Source organism: Felis catus, chromosome B2 (genome assembly GCF_018350175.1).
Source record: "Felis catus isolate Fca126 chromosome B2, F.catus_Fca126_mat1.0, whole genome shotgun sequence".
In the NCBI taxonomy this organism is placed as follows: domain Eukaryota; kingdom Metazoa; phylum Chordata; class Mammalia; order Carnivora; family Felidae; genus Felis; species Felis catus.
This window is the reverse complement of record NC_058372.1, coordinates 66,417,937-66,435,956: the sequence shown is the minus strand read 5'-3', so window position 1 is coordinate 66,435,956 and position 18,020 is coordinate 66,417,937. Positions and strand designations below refer to the sequence as shown.

The 18,020-nt window shown below is 42.0% G+C and overlaps 1 protein-coding gene across 8 annotated transcripts in view; it reads right to left on the bottom strand.

The window, feature by feature from the left end:
• CD109 (CD109 molecule) overlaps positions 1 to 18,020 on the bottom strand; it is a 151,858-nt gene that overhangs the window by 90,621 nt on the left and 43,217 nt on the right. For all 8 annotated transcript variants that reach the window (XM_045057740.1, XM_045057742.1, XM_023254142.2 and 5 more), the window contains 2 exons: positions 16,151 to 16,381; positions 10,666 to 10,791 (listed from right to left, as the gene is read on the bottom strand). In XM_045057740.1, coding sequence (XP_044913675.1) covers positions 10,666 to 10,791; positions 16,151 to 16,381 — 357 coding nt within the window. The remainder of the gene's footprint in view (positions 1 to 10,665; positions 10,792 to 16,150; positions 16,382 to 18,020) is intronic.

Sequence of the window (18,020 nt, the reverse complement as noted above, 5' to 3'; positions counted from 1 at the left end):
CAATGTATAGAACTGTTGAATCACTATATTATACACCTGAACCTAATATAACACTGTATGTTAACTAACTGGAATTAAAACAAAAACTTTAAAAGCCAAATATAAAAAAAGGAAACAATCTAATGTGTGAAGGAGTGATTGTCTGGCACCCTCAAATCATGTCATAGATGAGGGCATCTTCTCCACCAATGTATACAGCAGATCTGTTGACATCTAAACTCAACCAAAAACATGACTATCTTTAAACAGCAATTACAGTACATATTAAATAATTTAATGTTATTCAGCTGAAAGTGTCAGGAAATCTAGCTTCTAGCTCTGACCCTACCATAACACTGTGTAAGCCTAACCAGGTCACATTACTTCTCTCCAACTCTTCTTCCATAAAATGAGGAGGTGGAACGGGGTAAACTTGCTATGTGCTGATGGCTTCCTAGCACCCTCCATTTCACTGATACGCTAATACCTGACCCAGAGTTTCCGCCTGATGCCATTAAGCTGTACCTGAAGAGGACAGCAGGTAAAACACCCTTGAAAAGAAGGGCACTCCTGGGGTGGCTTTTGGAGGGAAAGAACAAGACAAGGAACTCCTCAAAAAAATTAGGCTGGGGTCCAGAAATCAAAATGTATACCACCAAAGGACTGACAATAGCAGATCAAACAGCTCACTACAGAAGTTTATAAGAGGCTAGGATATTCAGTTCTTGACTGAAACCTTTTTTAATTTTCAGAATCAGAAAGTCCAGAACATTAATCCAAAAGGCCCATTTTCCACTGGCTCACAGGTGCCTCAAATACAGCAACAATACATATTCTCAAAATGCAAATACATGAACATATTTCTTCTAAGTTTGGTAGTATATGGAAGACTAGAACTCTAAGTCAAAGAATACCACAGAGGATAATAATTAATAGCAATAGTCTAGAAGAAACTGTTCATTCACTTATTCTTTCATCCCACATGCATGAATGAGTTCCTACAACAGATCAAATACTTTATTAGCCAGAATAAATATGAACATTGATGAAAATAGAACTCCTGTCTTTAAGCAACTCACAGTCTACTAAATAAGGCAGTCATATTTTTTAAAACTAGAATGGTGGCTCAGTCGGTTGAGTGTCCAACTTGGCTCAGGTCATGAATTCACGGTTCTTGAGTTCAAGTCTCACATCAGGCTCGCTGCTGTCAGCACAGAGCCCACTTCTGATCCTCTGTCCCCCTCTCTCTCTGCCCCTCCCCTGCTCATGCTCTCTCTCTCTCAAAAAAATAGACATTTAAAAAAAAACTACACTAGGGCGCCCTGGATGGCTCAGTCTGTTGAGCGTCCGACTTCAGCTCAGGTCATGCTCTCACGGCTTGTGGGTTCAAGCCCCACGTCGGGCTCTGTGCTAACAGCTCAGACCCTGGAGCCTGCATCGGATCTGTGTCTCCCTCCTGCTCTGCCCTTTCCCCGCTCACACTCTGTCTCTCAAAAATAAATACACCTTGAAAAAAAACTTTTTTTAACTACACTGACCACAGTTTGGAAAGATGAAACAAATTCTGGAAATTGATGGTGGTGATGGATGTAAATGTACTTGATGCCACTGAACTATATACTTAAAAATGGCTGCAATGGTAAATTTTATGTTATTTATATCTTGCCGCAATAAAAAAAAAAAAAAAGGAAACAACTGCTCTGATCAGTAAGTGCTGTAGTAAAGGTGTGTATAAGGACCCATGGAAGAACGGAGAATGAAGTGTTGACCTGCCAGTTGCCGCTGTAAGAAATCAGAATTTTAAAACCAACTCCCCTCCCCTCTCTCCCAACACATGGAAGTAAGAACTTGAAGTCTTTCCCAAAAAAAGCAGGCTTCCTTTAAGCAGAGGCTAGCAAAAGTATTTTGGAAGCTACATCTACATTCCAGAGAGGATGCCACTGTTTTCTGACCTGTCACAGTTCGCTCCATGCTTTCTGTTAAGCTGTCATCACAAGCCAGGGGAAGGGTTACCAGATGCTACTTGCAGAGAGCTTCAAGGACAGGAACTGTCCAAACAAAGATGTGCTCCTTTGCAAAGGACAAATAGCTCCAGCAGAAGGAAACTGACCCAGGCCATAGCTAGGCAGCAAGGCCAGAAAGATAAGGAGCAGTCTAAAAGGCTATAAAAAGCCATGAGACGCTAGCAATCCTTACTAACCTTTCCACAGTAATTAACTTGAAAGAAAATACATGAAACTGCTATAAACAAAGGAACAATTTGTTGCAGACTGCTTCTGATTTGCATAATAACTTGACACCCACATGTATCAGACAGGGTTCCAAAGGACTGATTTCAAGTCTTGGGACTACTGAGTTGAGTTCTCTACCTTCAATTACTTGTCCCCACCCTAACACTGCTTCAGAGTGAGACAAGGGCTGAGAACCACAGTCGCTTACAACTAGAAGAAACCACATGATTACCTAGTTCAGTGGTTCCCACGCTGGCTGTGCATCTAAATCACCAGAGAAGCTGTTGTAAAAATACAGATTTTCCCCAAAAATTTGCTATAGTAAGCTAGGGTACCAGAGAGCTCCATAGAGCTACTTACCTAGAGAGTCAAAGTAAACAGCCCAGAGTCTCACCACTGGAGAATTAAAGAATGAATTGGGGGTCCATCTCCTGTTCTACATCTTTTATACTACCCAACACTGTCTCTCAGCAGAATAGATAGAAAGTAAAGACTTCTGACTGCGGACATCAATCAGCATTTCTCAAGATGTGGTCCAGAAAAACAACGGAATTTCCCAGAGTGTTCATTTAAAATGCAAATTCTTAGGTCCTGTGCCAGCAATACTGACTTGGGATCTGGGGGTAGGGCCTGAACTCTGCATCTTAAACAAGCTCCCCAGTCAGTTGACTCTTAAGCACACTGCTGTTTGAGAACACTGGTAAGTTCTAGCAAGTAGAACTTCACACGCTCAACTTAGCTGCATGAGCTCCTCTAGAAGGGAACACAGGCTTCCATCTGTCGCTGCAGAAAAAGGGTAAGAGCTACAATTATCAACTGAGCAGGATTTCTCTGTGACTCAGGCTCTTCCTTCAGGTTCTCAGAGAAAAAGGAGTGCCAATTCTTGGGTCACCCAGAGTCCTGCAACTGAGGACTGTGGGCTACCCCCAGGGAAAGGGCTGGTATGGCCAGGTCCCTCCTGGCTCCAGGAGCCTGGTGTTCAGACACGAACACAAGCCATTCTTTTCAACAACTTTTAGGGACTCCTGGGTGGCTCAGCTGGTTGAGTGTCCAACTCTTAGTTTCGGCTCAGGTCATGATCCCTGAGTTGTGGAATCAAGCCCTGTGTTGGGCTCCACACTGAGCGTGGATCCTGCTTGAGTCTCTCTCTCTCTCTCTCTCTCTCTCTCTCTCTCTCTCTCTCTCTCTCTCTCCTGCTGCCCTTCCCCTTGCTGTCTCTCTCTCTCATCCTCTCTCTCTCTATCTCTATCTCAAATTAAAAAAAAAAAAAAGGTTTTAAAGAACCTCTAAACCTGGAATATAATTTTTAAATCATAGATGAAAGATCGTTTGTAATGAAACCTGGTTATACATGCAATGGAATATTTTTCAGCCTTAAAAAGGAATGAAATTCTGACACATGCTGCCATATGGATAAACCTTGAGGATATTATGCTAGGTGAAACAAGCCAGTCACAAAAAACAAAAACAAAAACAAAAAACAAATACTATATGGCCCCACCTATATGAAGTACTTAGAGTAGTCAAGTTCATAGGGACAGAAAGTAGAATGGTGGTTGCCCCTGGCTAGAAAAGAGGAGGAATGGGAAGTTAGTGTCAACAGCTTCAGTTCTGCAAGATGTAAAGAGTTCAGGAGATGGATGGCAGTGATGGCTGGACAACAATGTGAGTATATTTAATACCAATAAACCATACACTCAAAAGTTAAGATAGTAAATTTCATGTATATTTTACCACAATTAAAAAAAAAGAAAAGGCTCAGTCAATAGAGCATGAGACTCTTGATCTCACAATCATAAGTCTGAGCCCCACATTGGGTGTTGAGTCTACTTTAAAAATAATGAAAATCAAAATTGCAACTATTTGGGAGAGCCAAGGATACCAGTCAAGAGGTAGATACCTAGAAAGATAAGGCACCTAGAGAAGTACTGAAAAACAATGAAAATATAAGCAGTGTTTAACATTCACAAGTTATCTGCCCAAGGTGTATTTGTAAGATGATCATTAAACTGGAGCACATCTCCCCAGTTGTCCTTTAATTTTTTTTTTTAACGTTTATTTATTTTTGAGACAGAGAGAGACAGAGCATGAACAGGGGAGGAGCAGAGAGAGAGGGAGACACAGAATCTGAAACAGGCTCCAGGCTCTGAGCTGTCAGCACAGAGCCCGACGCGGGGCTTGAACTCACGGACCGTGAGATCATGACCTGAGCCGAAGTCGGACGCTTAACCGACCAAGCCACCCAGGCGCCCCCAGTTGTCCTTTAATGTACCTGAAACATAGCAACTCTGTAAAACACACTTCTATGAAGAGGCATTATAGCTAAAATAAGCCTCTACCCTCTAAGAGGAGGATGCAGTGCTCCTGGAAGTTAAGACAGAAATGTTGGGGCAGGGGAGGTGCTACTAAAGGAAAAAGGGATAGTGATTCTTCTCAAGAGAAGAAGCACAGTCCCCAGCACAGCAAAGAACCATTCACATTCCAGGCAGGTACACAAATTAAGTACATGCATAAGTAGCACACATTAAAAAAAAAAAAAAATCAGTGCTCTTACTAAATTTCCTAAGTTTAAAAGAGCTTAGGGGCACCTGGGTGGCTCATTCTGTTAAGCGTCCGACTTCAGCTCAGGTCATGATCTCACAGTCCATGAGTTCAAGCTCCATGTCAGGCTCTGCGCTGACAGCTCAGAGCCTGGAGCCTGCTTCGGATTCTGTGTCTCTGCCCCTCCCCAGCTTGCACTCTGTCTGTCTCTCTCAAAAATAAATAAACATTACAAAAAAATTTTTTTAAAGAGCTTAAAAGTTATTATCAAGAGTTGCTTTGCAATGTAATTAAACTAGCATAATAGGGGCACCTGGGTGGCTCAGTCAGTTAAGCGTCCAACTCTGGATTTTGGTACAGGTCATGATCTTAAGGTTTGTGATCGAGCCCCACATCTGGCTCTGTGCTGACAGTGCAGAGCCTACTTGGGATTCTCTCCTCTCCCTCTCTCTCTGCCCCTTCCCTGCTCATGCTCACTCTCTCTCTCTCTCTCTTTCTCAAAATAAATAAATACTTTAAATAAATAAATAAACTATCATTATAAAAAGTGCATGTCTGTGAATATACAGAGAACTTACTGTGTGTGTTCTACCATTATATACTGCACAATAAAGAGATTAAAAAAAAAGAATAAAAACCTAGAAATTTTATGAAATCAAAATAATTAGTCATCATTAAAAATCCTGAAAGTGAAAAGCAATACCAGAAGGTCAAAAGAAATGTAGTAACCTAGAAAGGTTAGTATATAATAAATGACTCGTTCACACTTATTCTATAAAGGTACATGTTACGGTTGTAGAAATGCCAAGGAGCCCACCAAGTGTGCTTTACCTAAAGGATTCTTTTTCTGACCTAGCATAAAGGGTGATTTAAGAATGCCTTGCTAATTGGAACACCTGGGTAGCTCAGTCAGTTAAGCATCCAACTCGATATTGGCTCAAGTCATTATCTCATGGTCATGATCTCAAGTCAAGGTCCTGATCTCATGGTTGTGAGATCAAGCCCTGAGTAGGGCTCTATCTTGAGCGTGGACACTGCTTGTGATTCTCTCTCTTCCTCTGTCTCTGCCCCTCCCTCGCTCCCTCTCTCTCTCTCTCAAAATAAATAAACACTTAAAAAAAAAAAAAAAAGAATGCCACACTGATTACAGTCACTATAAATCAAAGCTCCAATAAGTCTAATACTAATATCACTCCATATTTTTGCTAGAGACAAATGGAATTTCAAAACATTCCTCTGAAATGTTTTCCCTTCCCTGAGATCTAATCCTGAGAATGGTCACTGCCTTAGAAAAACAAAAATATAGTGTACAGTGGTGGACTATTTAAATAATAAATATATTTCTACCACAGTCATTATTCACTGCTGAAAGAAAAAGGAGTTCAATAATAAGCAATAAACAATCTTTGAATGTTGTGCAGGAGTCCAGGAAAGATAAAAACCAGAGACCAATACAGGGTCTCGGGTTGCTTCCCATAACATTTCTTTGATTACACTGACCCCTGGTGGCCCTTAAAGGACTCTTCTTTTCTTTTCTTTTCTTTTCTTTTCTTTTCTTTTCTTTTCTTTTCTTTTCTTTTCTTTTCTTTTCTTTTCTTTTCTTTTCTTTTCTTTTCTTTTCTTTTAAATAAAAGTGCTTAGATTTCCTTAGTGTGTGCCTTAACATTATATAACCTGGAAGGAATCCTTTCACAACGTGTATGTATATCAAATAATCATACTGTAAACTTAAGTAACCTATCCTTTTGTCAATTGTACCTCAATAAAATTTGGGAAAAAAACACTGTATCACCAAGTACCTGATCAATATGCTGGTCTTTTCTAAAAGATAAAGATGCCTTATGGAATGTGGAAAAGGAGACATTATATGTATTTCAATACTAATGATTATTAAATACCTTTAATACACTCATCTAATAAATACTGACTGATATCCATGTGTGAAACACGTGCTAAGTCATAGAAATACAGATGTGAACAAGCCCCAAAAGACTACAGTCTCTTAGATGCCACCAGTTAAAAGTGACATGAATGAACCAAGAGAAGCACAGTGCTATGGAGATGTCTACAGGGATTAGGCCATTCAAGGTTGTTCGAGGACAAGGGTGGCACTTAACAAAGCTGAAAAGGTGGGCAAAGGCCAAATCTTGTAAATGATTTGAATTTTTTAAGCACCTACCTTTCCTTGTCTTTCTTTTCCTAATCAATATGACCAAATCAATATGACAGATCTGGTCCACAAACCACTGCATGAGAAATCTTGTTAATTTTCAACTTACGATCTCACATCTTCCAAAAGTCTTTCTCCACTATTCTATCACCCTCTGTCTTCTAGTACATATCCTGTTCACCACTCATTGAACAAATTAACCTCTTGGAGGCTGCCACCCAGCTGAGATTGTCCCTGGCCACCATGCAGAAGTGCCTCTGAATGGACCAACAGTGGACACTGACCAACGGAAGTCCATCCACAGCCACCAACAAAGAGGGTTGCTTGAAGGACTCTGAGATGATGGTTATTCAGATGAGCCAATGCGACCAGTCCAGATTTGGACTAGAAACACCATAGAGGTTGACAGAAGAGTGAGGGGAGAATGACGCAGCCAGAGAGACAGAATGAGATGCGATCCCAAAAGCATCAGCACTCATCCTTACGATACACCTTCTTTATCCCATGCTAGTCCAAGTCACCCTGCACCCTTAGAAGTACCTGATGAGGGAAAAAAATCAAACCACAATGAGATACCACCTCACACTTGTCAGAACAGCTAAAATTAACAACTCAGGAAACGACAGATATTGGCAAGGGTGCAGAGAGAGAGGAACCCTTTTGCTCTGGTGGTGGGAATGCAAACTGGTGCGGCCACTCTGGAAAACAGATGGAAGTTCCTCAAATAATTACTGATAGAACTACCCTACAACCCAGCAATTATACTACTAGGTATTTATCCAAAGGATACAGGAGTGCTGATTCGAAGGGGCACATGCACCCCAATGTTTATAGCAGCACTATCAACAATAGCCAAAGTATGGAAAGAGCCCAAATGTCACAGACTGATGAAGAAGATAAAGAAGATGTGGTACATAGATACAATGGAAGATTACTTGGCGATGAAAAAGAATGAAATCTTGCCATTTGCAACAATGTGGATGGAACTAGAGTATATTATACTAAGCAAAATAAGTCAGTCAGAGAAAGGCAAATATCATATGATTTCACTCCTATGTGGAATTTAAGAAAGAAAACAGATGAACATAGGGGAAGGGAAGCAAAAATAAGATAAAAAAAAAAAAAAAAAGAAAGGAATACAAACCATAAGAGACTCTTAAAGAGAATAAACTGAGGGTTCCTGGTGTGGTGTTGGGTGGGGGGATGGGCTAAATGGGCGATGGGCATTAAGCAGGGCACTTGGGATGAGCCCAGGGTGTTATGTATAAATGATGAATCACTAATTTCTATTCCTAAAATCATTATTACACTATATATGTTAACTAACTTGAATTTAAATTAAAAAAATAAAATTTTTTAGAACTTAAAAAAAAATAAATTTTAAAATTAAAAAAAAAAACAAAACACCTGATGGACCTCACTGACTCAGCACCTCACGATTCCTCCGCTGTCACACTGCCTTGTTTTCCTATCACGCTTACGTTATTCAACTTTTATTATATTATCCATGTCAGCACAACAATGATATTGAGGACAGAGATTTTGCACGTTTACCTCCTTATTTCCACAACTGCCCTATACACCCTCACGTATTTGATACAGGGACAGATAGATGGAAAGAGAGACAGATGGATAGATAAACAACTGATCCTGGAGAACTCTATAGTGAAATCAAAGGTGGGAACTAAGAAAACCCTAATTCCTTTACACTCACAGTATATGTCCTAATCATCAACTCCCATTATTCCCCACATGTGCCAGTAACACCAAACTTCTCCCAAACCCCAGACCCGTGAGGCTCTCTTCCATCTTCCCAACCTCTACACACAGCCTTCTCTCTGTGAAGTCTCACAAACACTGACTCTCCTCTTCCTCCATAAGCACAAATGTCTGGCTCCCCTAGAGCTCAACACCCCCTCCTCCAGGCTTCCCTGAGCCCTATACACACCTCTACACTTTCTCACTGCCCACCTGTCTCACCCCTGCAGCACACCCTCTCCGCAGGCACTCTTCATGCATGCTCAAAAACCATGTGCTGGCTAAGAGAGACTAGATCTGCTTTTAGGATGTGACCCCTTCCTAAAAGCAGAAAGGAGAAAATTTTTTTTAATTTTTTTGGTACACTTATCCCACTTAAGGTCTTATGTTAATGAATGATTATTCCTTCTAATAAAGTGGTTCTCAGTGGGGAAGGGAGAGGGTATTTTTTCCCCGTGGAGAGTGACAATGCCTGCAGACAATTCTGTTTGGCACACTTGGGCTGCTACTGGCATCTGAGGGGCTGAGGCTAAAGATCCTGCTAAATATCCTACAGTGTACCCAACCATGCCCACAGCAAAAAATTTTTGTCCAAAATGTCAACAGCTCTTTTAATAGAACTATTTTTAAAAGCTCTTATTCGGGGCGCCTGGGTGGCTTGGTCGGTTAAGCGTCCGACTTCGGCTCAGGTCATGATCTCACGGTCCGTGAGTTCGAGCCCCGCGTCGGGCTCTGTGCTGACAGCTCAGAGCCTGGAGCCTGTTTCAGATTCTGTGTCTCCCTCTCTCTCTGCCCCTCCCCTGTTCATGCTCTGTCTCTCTCTGTCTCAAAAATAAATAATTGTTAAAAAAAAAATTTAAAAAAAAAGCTCTTATTCACAAATTTATAAATTTTTTAACAAACTCCAGAGGAAAATGGGACAATATTCAATGAATCTTCAAACATCACACAGGGATGCACAGGAGAAAACCTAAGGCAGAGAGATGAGAATGCCCTGTGAGATCTCAGAGCTTCAAAGGTTGGCAACAAACAAAGGAAGTAGGTAGAGGAGTTGGGGAGAAAGAGGACTTGGGGAACAGAAAATTGGTGTGGTCATTTAAAATCACTGTTTCTTTTTTTTTTTTTGTATGTTTTAATGTTTTGTTTTGTTTTGTTTTTTGAGAGAGAGACAGAGAGAGCACAAGTGGGGGAGAGGCAGAGAGAGAGGGAGACACAGAACCTGAAGCAGGCTCCAGGCTCTGAGGTGTCAGCACAGAGACCTATGCGGAGCTCGAAAGCATGAAACGTGAGATCATGATATGAGCCAAAGTCAGACACTTGACTGCATAGCCACCCAGGCACCCCAATCACTGTGTGTTTGAAAACAATGATAAAGTAGGTTAGTCCAATCTCATCAGGAGTCATTCAGAGACATAAAATTTGCTAAATTATAACTATGTATCTGTAGCTTAGTTTTAAAATACTCAATGTATGCACTGAATAAGTAAAATAAACATTAATCAGTTTTACATTAAACACAAAACGTTTTGTGCCGCCTGGGTGGCTCAGTCGGTTGAGCATCCGACTTCGGCTCAGGTCATGATCTCGCACTCTGTGAGTTCGAGCCCCACGTCTGGCTCTGTGTTAACAGCTCAGAGCCTGGAGTCTGCTTCAGATTCTGTGTCTCCCTCTCTCTCTGACCCTCCCCTGCTCATGCTCTGTCTCTCTCTGTCTCTCAAAAATAAATAAACATTTAAAAAAATGCAAAGTGTTTTAACCTTCAAACATTGTATTACAGAAAAAGGCAACAATGGCTAAAACTCTAACATATTACAATGAAAGCTAACCCACTGATAAACACAGTAAATTCAAAATACACCCCTTAAATTATCTAGATGTTCAGATTAACAATTTTCTGTTCATTGAATAAATGACATTGGAGATATTTCCCCACCTGACCTAATTAAATCACTTTAGCATTCCCCCTGAAAATATATTTATACTCACATTCACTTGAACTTGAATGGACCAGTCACCAAGTATTGGATGGGAAGATAATTGAAAAGTTTTGGAAACGATGCCAAGATCGCTTTGTTCTGACAACCACTGTTGGATCAAATTGGACTTGGGGTCCTACAACAAAAACCGTACATGTTAACTATAGAAATACCGCCACATACATGTGTTATGAATGATGCCCTCCATGCAGCACTCCCAGGGACATCCTAAATATGGCACAGAGATACGTTTTGTAAAATGTTGGCCATATGTTACTAAACAGAAGACAAATCAGAATTTCTTCCTTTCTCATACCCTCCTGAGAACATCTTTATTCTGCTCCACCTTCCAATTCTTGGCACCATATTTCCCTCTACATGGAACACACACGACATGTGTAGCACCAAACCTGTGCTGTCATTGTTAACCTAGAGATAACAGACCTCGTGTATGTATTCAGGGCCCACTGCGTGTCAGGCACTCTGTCGTATCATTACCACTCATACATCACTCAATCATCACAACTCTCCCTCAGGGTAGGACTGTCCTCACATTATAGCAGAAAACAGATTCCCAGAGAGGTTAGGTAAACACTCAACTGTAAGTAATACATGAATTCAGGATTCGAACCCACACACCGTTTAATCCAACAAAATGTATCATAGCCATGTTTAGCCAAGGTTGTCCAGGAAAAACACTTCAGTTTTCCTAGACTTCCCCAATGATCCCGTCATGCACACTCAGCCAAGCCAATCCAGCAGTCATCCCGGACTTCCCTTCGCATTCCCAGCCCTGTCAACTCCACCTCTTTAATCTCTCTCTAATCCTCACATCCAGCTGCCATGTCCTGTTTTCTGACTATTACGACTAATCTCCCTCCTCCACTCTTGCCCTCCGATAAATACATCTTCCCCTCTGCCAACAGTGTTGTCCATCTGAAACACAAATCTGAGACTGAGGCAAAGTAGTGGAAATGCTTGGTACAGTTCCTGACATATGACAAGCAGTGGGCCATGAGGTGGTGATAGCTTTTGTTTGCCCACAGAATGAGATCTACACTCCTTGACATAGTTTACATAACTTAGCAGTCTGATTCCACCTATATTTCTATGCTCATCTTCCTCTAAACATACAGATTTCTTTGCAATTCACTCCCAAAAGCCCATGCTTCTCAGCCTCCACAATTGCTGCACAGAATGCCCTCCCTTCCTGTCCAATAGACGAAATAAGCTCCAGTGTCCTGCCTCCTATAAATGCTTCCAACAGACAAAATGGCCACTTCCTGGAAAGTCCCTAGTACATCTGGAGTTTACCCCTCTTAAAGACTACCCCTTTTGAGTTTATTGAACTCATGGGTTATATGGGGTTTTTTGTTCCCAGCTAGACTGTGAACTCATGAGAGCAGGGATCAAATATTTTCCCTGATTGTTATTCTCTATCCTTTGACTAGACGTAGTGGGTCAGCCCAGTTAACGGAAGCCAGAAGAAACCTCTCTCCCCAAGTGGGGGAGGATGTGAAAGTCAGAGGTAAGGACAATGCTGAGAATTGAGTTAGGAGTAGTCTAGTAAGCCAGAAACTAATTGTTAAAACCAAAGACCAAAGCAAGTCAAGACTAAGTAGGTCACCCTCCTTGGCAAACTCCTAGGACGGGCATTGTAATCAGCTGTTGGCTCTCCTGCACCTGCCACAGCATGATGCGTGGGTGAAAACAAAAAATACCTTTTTTCTTCTGTCAGCCTGACAAAAATAAAAAACAATAATAATAATTCCCAGTGTTATTTAAACTGAATGGAAAGGAATGTTCATACTCTGCTGATGCATTATTTGGTGAGGGTATACGCTTCTCCCAGGTGGTACCATGGCCCTACAAAAAAAGGAAGTTCTAAATGAAGTCTTTGACGACTTTGAACCTGGAGGATCTGGATGGTTGGGAGTGAATGAGATAATCCCTCTGGTTTGTCAAGCCTGCCTCAGACCTAGGCCTAACTGTCACCAACAGGAAAACACAGAGAATGTAGAAACACGAGAAGTTTTTACACATCAGGATTCGAACAGGCCATGCATGGTGGCGTCACAGCAGAACCCAGCATTTGTACATCACCATCTCCTGCTAGGACGCACACAGGACAGCCATATACAACATGAACAGTGGCCCTGACACAGCCAGAACAGCCACATGCTGGAGATGCTGCAATAGTGGCCCCTTGTGCTCTCTGAGTCACCTTTAGATGGTTCTGGTGCCTCAGCACAGCATGTACCTGCTGCCTGTGCCAGACTGTCTCAAGCAATAAATCCCTGGCTGGAGAATATGTCCAGTAGGAGTATTTCTGCCACTCCTCAGAGTCCTGGATTATGCACCCAGCGTCTGTCTAGCATGTAGAACGGGAGAAGTCAAATCACTTAAACGAGGTGGTCCCCTCACCTCACCAGGAATGAGGTCCTGGTTTTGTCATGGCTGCCCCACGCCAGAGTGTCAGGGCACAATCACAAGATACACCCTTAAGGCAACAACAGCTATTCCCATACAAGGTCATTCATCTGTACAAGAAGCAACACTTTCTTCAGGAAGGAAGTCACGGTAGAAGTCTGCTGTGCCAGCTACCATGGAGGTGTGGAAGGCACTGATTTCCATAGTGTCAAGCCAGAGTAGCCAGAGGTAGCGAGAATTAGAGCAGAGGTAGGGCACGTTTTTACCACGGTCAAAAGGGCCCTGAAGGCCTTTTCAACCTGAGAAGGTCAGTTATCAAGGCAGACAAAATTAATAATACCAAATGACAAAAAAAAAAAAACCCACAAAACACTGAGCACCCCCTGAACATGCTGTGACTTGACAGTCAATATTTTAGCTACATCCTACAGCTACAGCAATTCTTTTTCTTTTTTTTACAGCTTACTGATTTGACAAGTTTATACACTCTGCTATGCTCACCACAAGTGTAGCTACTAGCTGTCCTGTTAGGTCACTTACTATTATAGTATCACTGACTGTCTTCTTGACCGGGCAGGATGGATTCCGAGAAGTTAGCCTCCCAGCCATCAGTGCACTTCTCCACGTTAGCCTGAAGGTGGTGCTGTACTCCCTAGTACAGCTTTGTTCAAGTCAGGGGTTCTTGTTACACTAAGTTCCACTTTTTTCTAAGAGGTTTTGCCAAGAAACCAACTATTCTACACTGAAAGATGTAGAAAACATCACATTCTGGCCCAAATGACTGTTTTTCAGATGGAGGAAGACAGCAGTGTGGGCATCAGTGCTCCCATGTGGCTCTGCAAGTGGCAAGGCTGGACCTGAGTTCATATCCCAGCCTCACTGCCCGGGTGCAGACAGCAGAGTATGGCAACCCCCGGGCACTGTTCCCAAACACTCTGGGTTCCAGGTGGAATTTCAGTCTAAACGCCCCTTCCCGAGCCAAGAGGGCCACATGCTAGCAAAGCCAGTAGGATTTCTCAGGACCACAGGTCTCTCTGAGAAAGCCAAATGTGGCAAGCAAAGTCCAGAGTTGTAGAGAATAGCCCAAGAGTACAAATCAAAGGTTTCAAAGGCAGATCCTAAAGCACCATGGCGAGGCAAAATAGTAAAAATGCACAGACCAGCACAGTTCTAAATGCTTTACTTAAATTACTCACTTTAATCCTCACAAAAACCTCTGTGAGGTATTTGTCCCGCATCAGCAGGGTTAGTTCTGGGTTGATGCCTAGAACGGGCAATTTATCAAGTGCTGACTTTCATGACCACAGGTAGAATGAGGCAGATTGGATATAAACCGCCAGAGACAGGCAGGTGACCTCTAAATCCTCCACCTTACACTTAATTTCTGGCACGTACTAAGTTCTCAGTATATGTGGATAAATGGTGAAAGATGATATGACTGTGGTCCATAAAGCCCTGCTTAGAGAGCTACTTGAATTTAGACATGCTATTCACTATGCCAACCTCCTTTTTAGACATTCCATTATACAGTGAAGGCAGAGATTCACAGGACTGCAATTCTTGGAAATTCAAGAAATACACACTGAGCAGCATGCCAGCCGATGTGTTTGCTACAAACACAATCTGGCTTGAAGTTACACGTATACATGTTTGTTTGCTTGATTTTTGTTTGGCTTTTAGTTTAATTTATAACAACAAAGAAGTTAAGAAGAATAGGAAGACGCTGAACTAAAAAACCTAAATTTGCCTTCCATTCTATGTCATTTATCAGAACATTGAAGGAAACCAAGAGGGTTCCCAGGACCAGGGACTTTCAGTTATAAAATCAAGAGAGTCCCAGGCAAACTGGGGTGAGCTGATCACCTTATTTCCATGTAATGATCAAATGTCTAGTATTCTCCTCAGCATAAGTATAGAAAAGCAGGTCCAGCAGGATCTCAATGGTCCTCAACTTAGTTCCCACAGGAAAACACTCAGTCTAACTATCTGCCTCCAGACTATCCGAGTGTGCAAGCAGCAGAGGACAAATGACTCCCTGCCAAAAGGGTTCCCATAATAACAAGAGCTAATGTTCAGTGAGCATGTACTATGTGGCAGGCATAGTTCTAAATGCTGTGCTTGGATTATCTCACAAAACCTTTGTGAGGTATTATTATTATTACACATTCTACAAATAAAGAAACTGGGGCTTTGAGAGATTAATTTTCTCACACAACTAGCATCTATTCTTCTTAGAGCAGACAGTGATCCTTTTATAAGTCAAATCACATCACGCCTGTCCTCAGAATTCTCCAGTGAATTCTTGCTTCACTCAGAGTAAAATACAAAGTCCATATCATGCCTAAGAAGACCCTGTATGGTCCATCCCTCCTCCAACCAACATACCTATATCTTACCTCATCTCCTAATATTTGTCCCCTCACACCCTGGTACACTTTCAGCCTATTTTTCCTCCAATGCACCCAACAAGTTCCCACCAGGGCCTTTACACAAGCTGTTCCCTCTGTATGTATGGGCTCATTCTTTTATTTCCTTTAGGTCTCTGCTCAAATAGGACTCCCCTAACAATCTAGAGAAAAGAGCAAACATAAACACTCTCTCTCTCTCTTACACACACACACACACACACACACACACACACACACACACACACACACACCAATCCCTTTATATACATATTTATGTGTTTATTTAGTGCCTGTCTCCACACTATTCACTGAAATATAAGCTTGATGTGAGCAGGGGACTTAATCTGTTCTGCTCAGTGCCCCACTCCAGAGCCCTGACCACAGAAGTTCAAAAAATGTTTAACAAATGAATTAATCAATGAAGAAGCAAGGACTGGAGCCCCAGCTAGCCAACTTTGGAGCCTGAGCTCTGACCCCACTGCTCTACCATTTCCCTTCCGAGAGAGAGTATTCTCATGTTGGGAGGGAAGCTTACCCAAGGCTAATTCTAAGATAACCTGACCAGAACTTCGCACAGAGCTTTAGTAAGATGCTTTATTTCTTACTGGCACAGAGTGCCAGTAAGTGCACAGAGCTTTATTTCTATCTGGCACTTACCTTAATTAGAATGTTTAAAGAAGTTTTATAAGGTTTAAAATCTGAGAAGAGTGTAACGACACGAAACTTCACTTCCTGCTTCGGCTTGTACAGGGACTTGTCTGTTTGAATGAAGACAGTCATTCTCTTGGTCTCAAATGATAAGCGCGTACTATTAGAGAATAAGATCTCATCCTGGGCACGTCCAGTTACACGTAGCTCATAAATCCCATCTGCACTGTTCAGAGGTAGCTGGAGAAAATGAAGAGATCAGTCTCATTATTTTACCTCAAAAATGTTTTTAATTATGTTAGAATAGAAAAATTTCTATTTTTTAGGTTTACTTATTTTATTGGGGGGGGAGAGGTGGGGGGAAGGGGCAGAAAAAGGAGAGAGAGAGAATCCCAAGCAGGCTCTGCACTGTCAGCACAGAGCCTGCCATCAGGATCAAACCCATGAGATCATGACTTGTCCAAGAATTGGACACTCAACTGACTGAGCCACCCAGGCACCCCAAGAATAGAAAATTTAAGTCTATAGTATTATTAAACGTAATTGCCATGTTGAAAAACTTGCCCCTCCTAGGCACCAACATTAAACAATTTGTTTTCCCTCTTAACATCCTGTAGTTTTCTCTCCCGTTAAATTGCAGGGTTCTCAGAATGGAGGGCTCAACACCAGTCACCTTGTCATTTCCTAGCCCAAGTGCACATTCTTCCCAACAGTCACTGTGGGTCAGAATATTTAAGGTCTTTCAACACTTTTCCATACCTCCCTCTTTGAGGCAGTCAACTGGTGAAAAGCACAATTTGCACAAGACTTGTTTCTTGCCGTATCTCTCTCGAACTCTTTTCTACAGTGTGCTCTCTTCCTGCATCCTGCACATCACAGGTCATCATCCTGGAAAGGATGGGGGTGCTGCTGCTTTCCTACTACTATTACCAACAGAATTCTTACCTTCCAGCATTAACAGACTTGAAGCCATACAGCAGTTTACATGACCTGTCATTTTACAACAATCCTTCAGGTGGCGCTCTCACTAACACCATTTTATGCAGGGGCTTAGGGGAATTTGGGAAGCTGTTCCAGGTTACTAGCTAAGATTCAAACCTGAAATGAGCTATACTACTCTAATAAAGGCCTCCATATGGTGTCTTTAAATCATGTCTGACAATTCTCTGACTCTCTGCCCTCCAAAAAGTAGAGCCTCATTCCCCAGACGTAGGGACTTGCTTCTCAAGAAAATAATGAAGCTGTGTTAGAGAAAGGATGGCTTCTGCCTGGTTCTCTTTCTCTCTGGGATTCTTCGCTCTGGGGGAATCCAGCTGCCATGTGAGGAGGACACTCAAGAAGCCTGTAGAGAGGCCCACATAGGGAGAAATGAGGCCCCCACCAACACCCACCACCAGCTCGACAGCCATATGAATGAACTACATTACAGAAGATCCCTGACCTACTGAAGCCTTCAAGTGACTGCAGGTCTAACTGACATCCTGACTGCAGCCTTGTAATAGCCCAAAGCTTTGGGATAATCGGTTACACAATAGATGGCTAGTATACCTGACTTTTAGTTCGTTTTCATGATAATAAACCTGAGGTTCTGAAACTAAATTCTGGTTCGTGTTGGCAAATAAGTTTTGTCCACAGAAAGCTCAGAGATCCTGCAGTAACTGCAGCTACCTTGATGCTCACAATATGGATGAGAATATGAAGGAAATGTAACAAGCCACCAATAAAACGGTCAGCAAAAAAATATTTAGGGAGAAAAGTACTGATGCCCACAATTTACTTAGAGACACATTTTAAAAATAAGATGAATTAGGGGTGCATGGGTGGCTCAAACAGTTAAGCATCTGACTCTTGGTTTCAGTTCAGGTCATGATCTCACAGT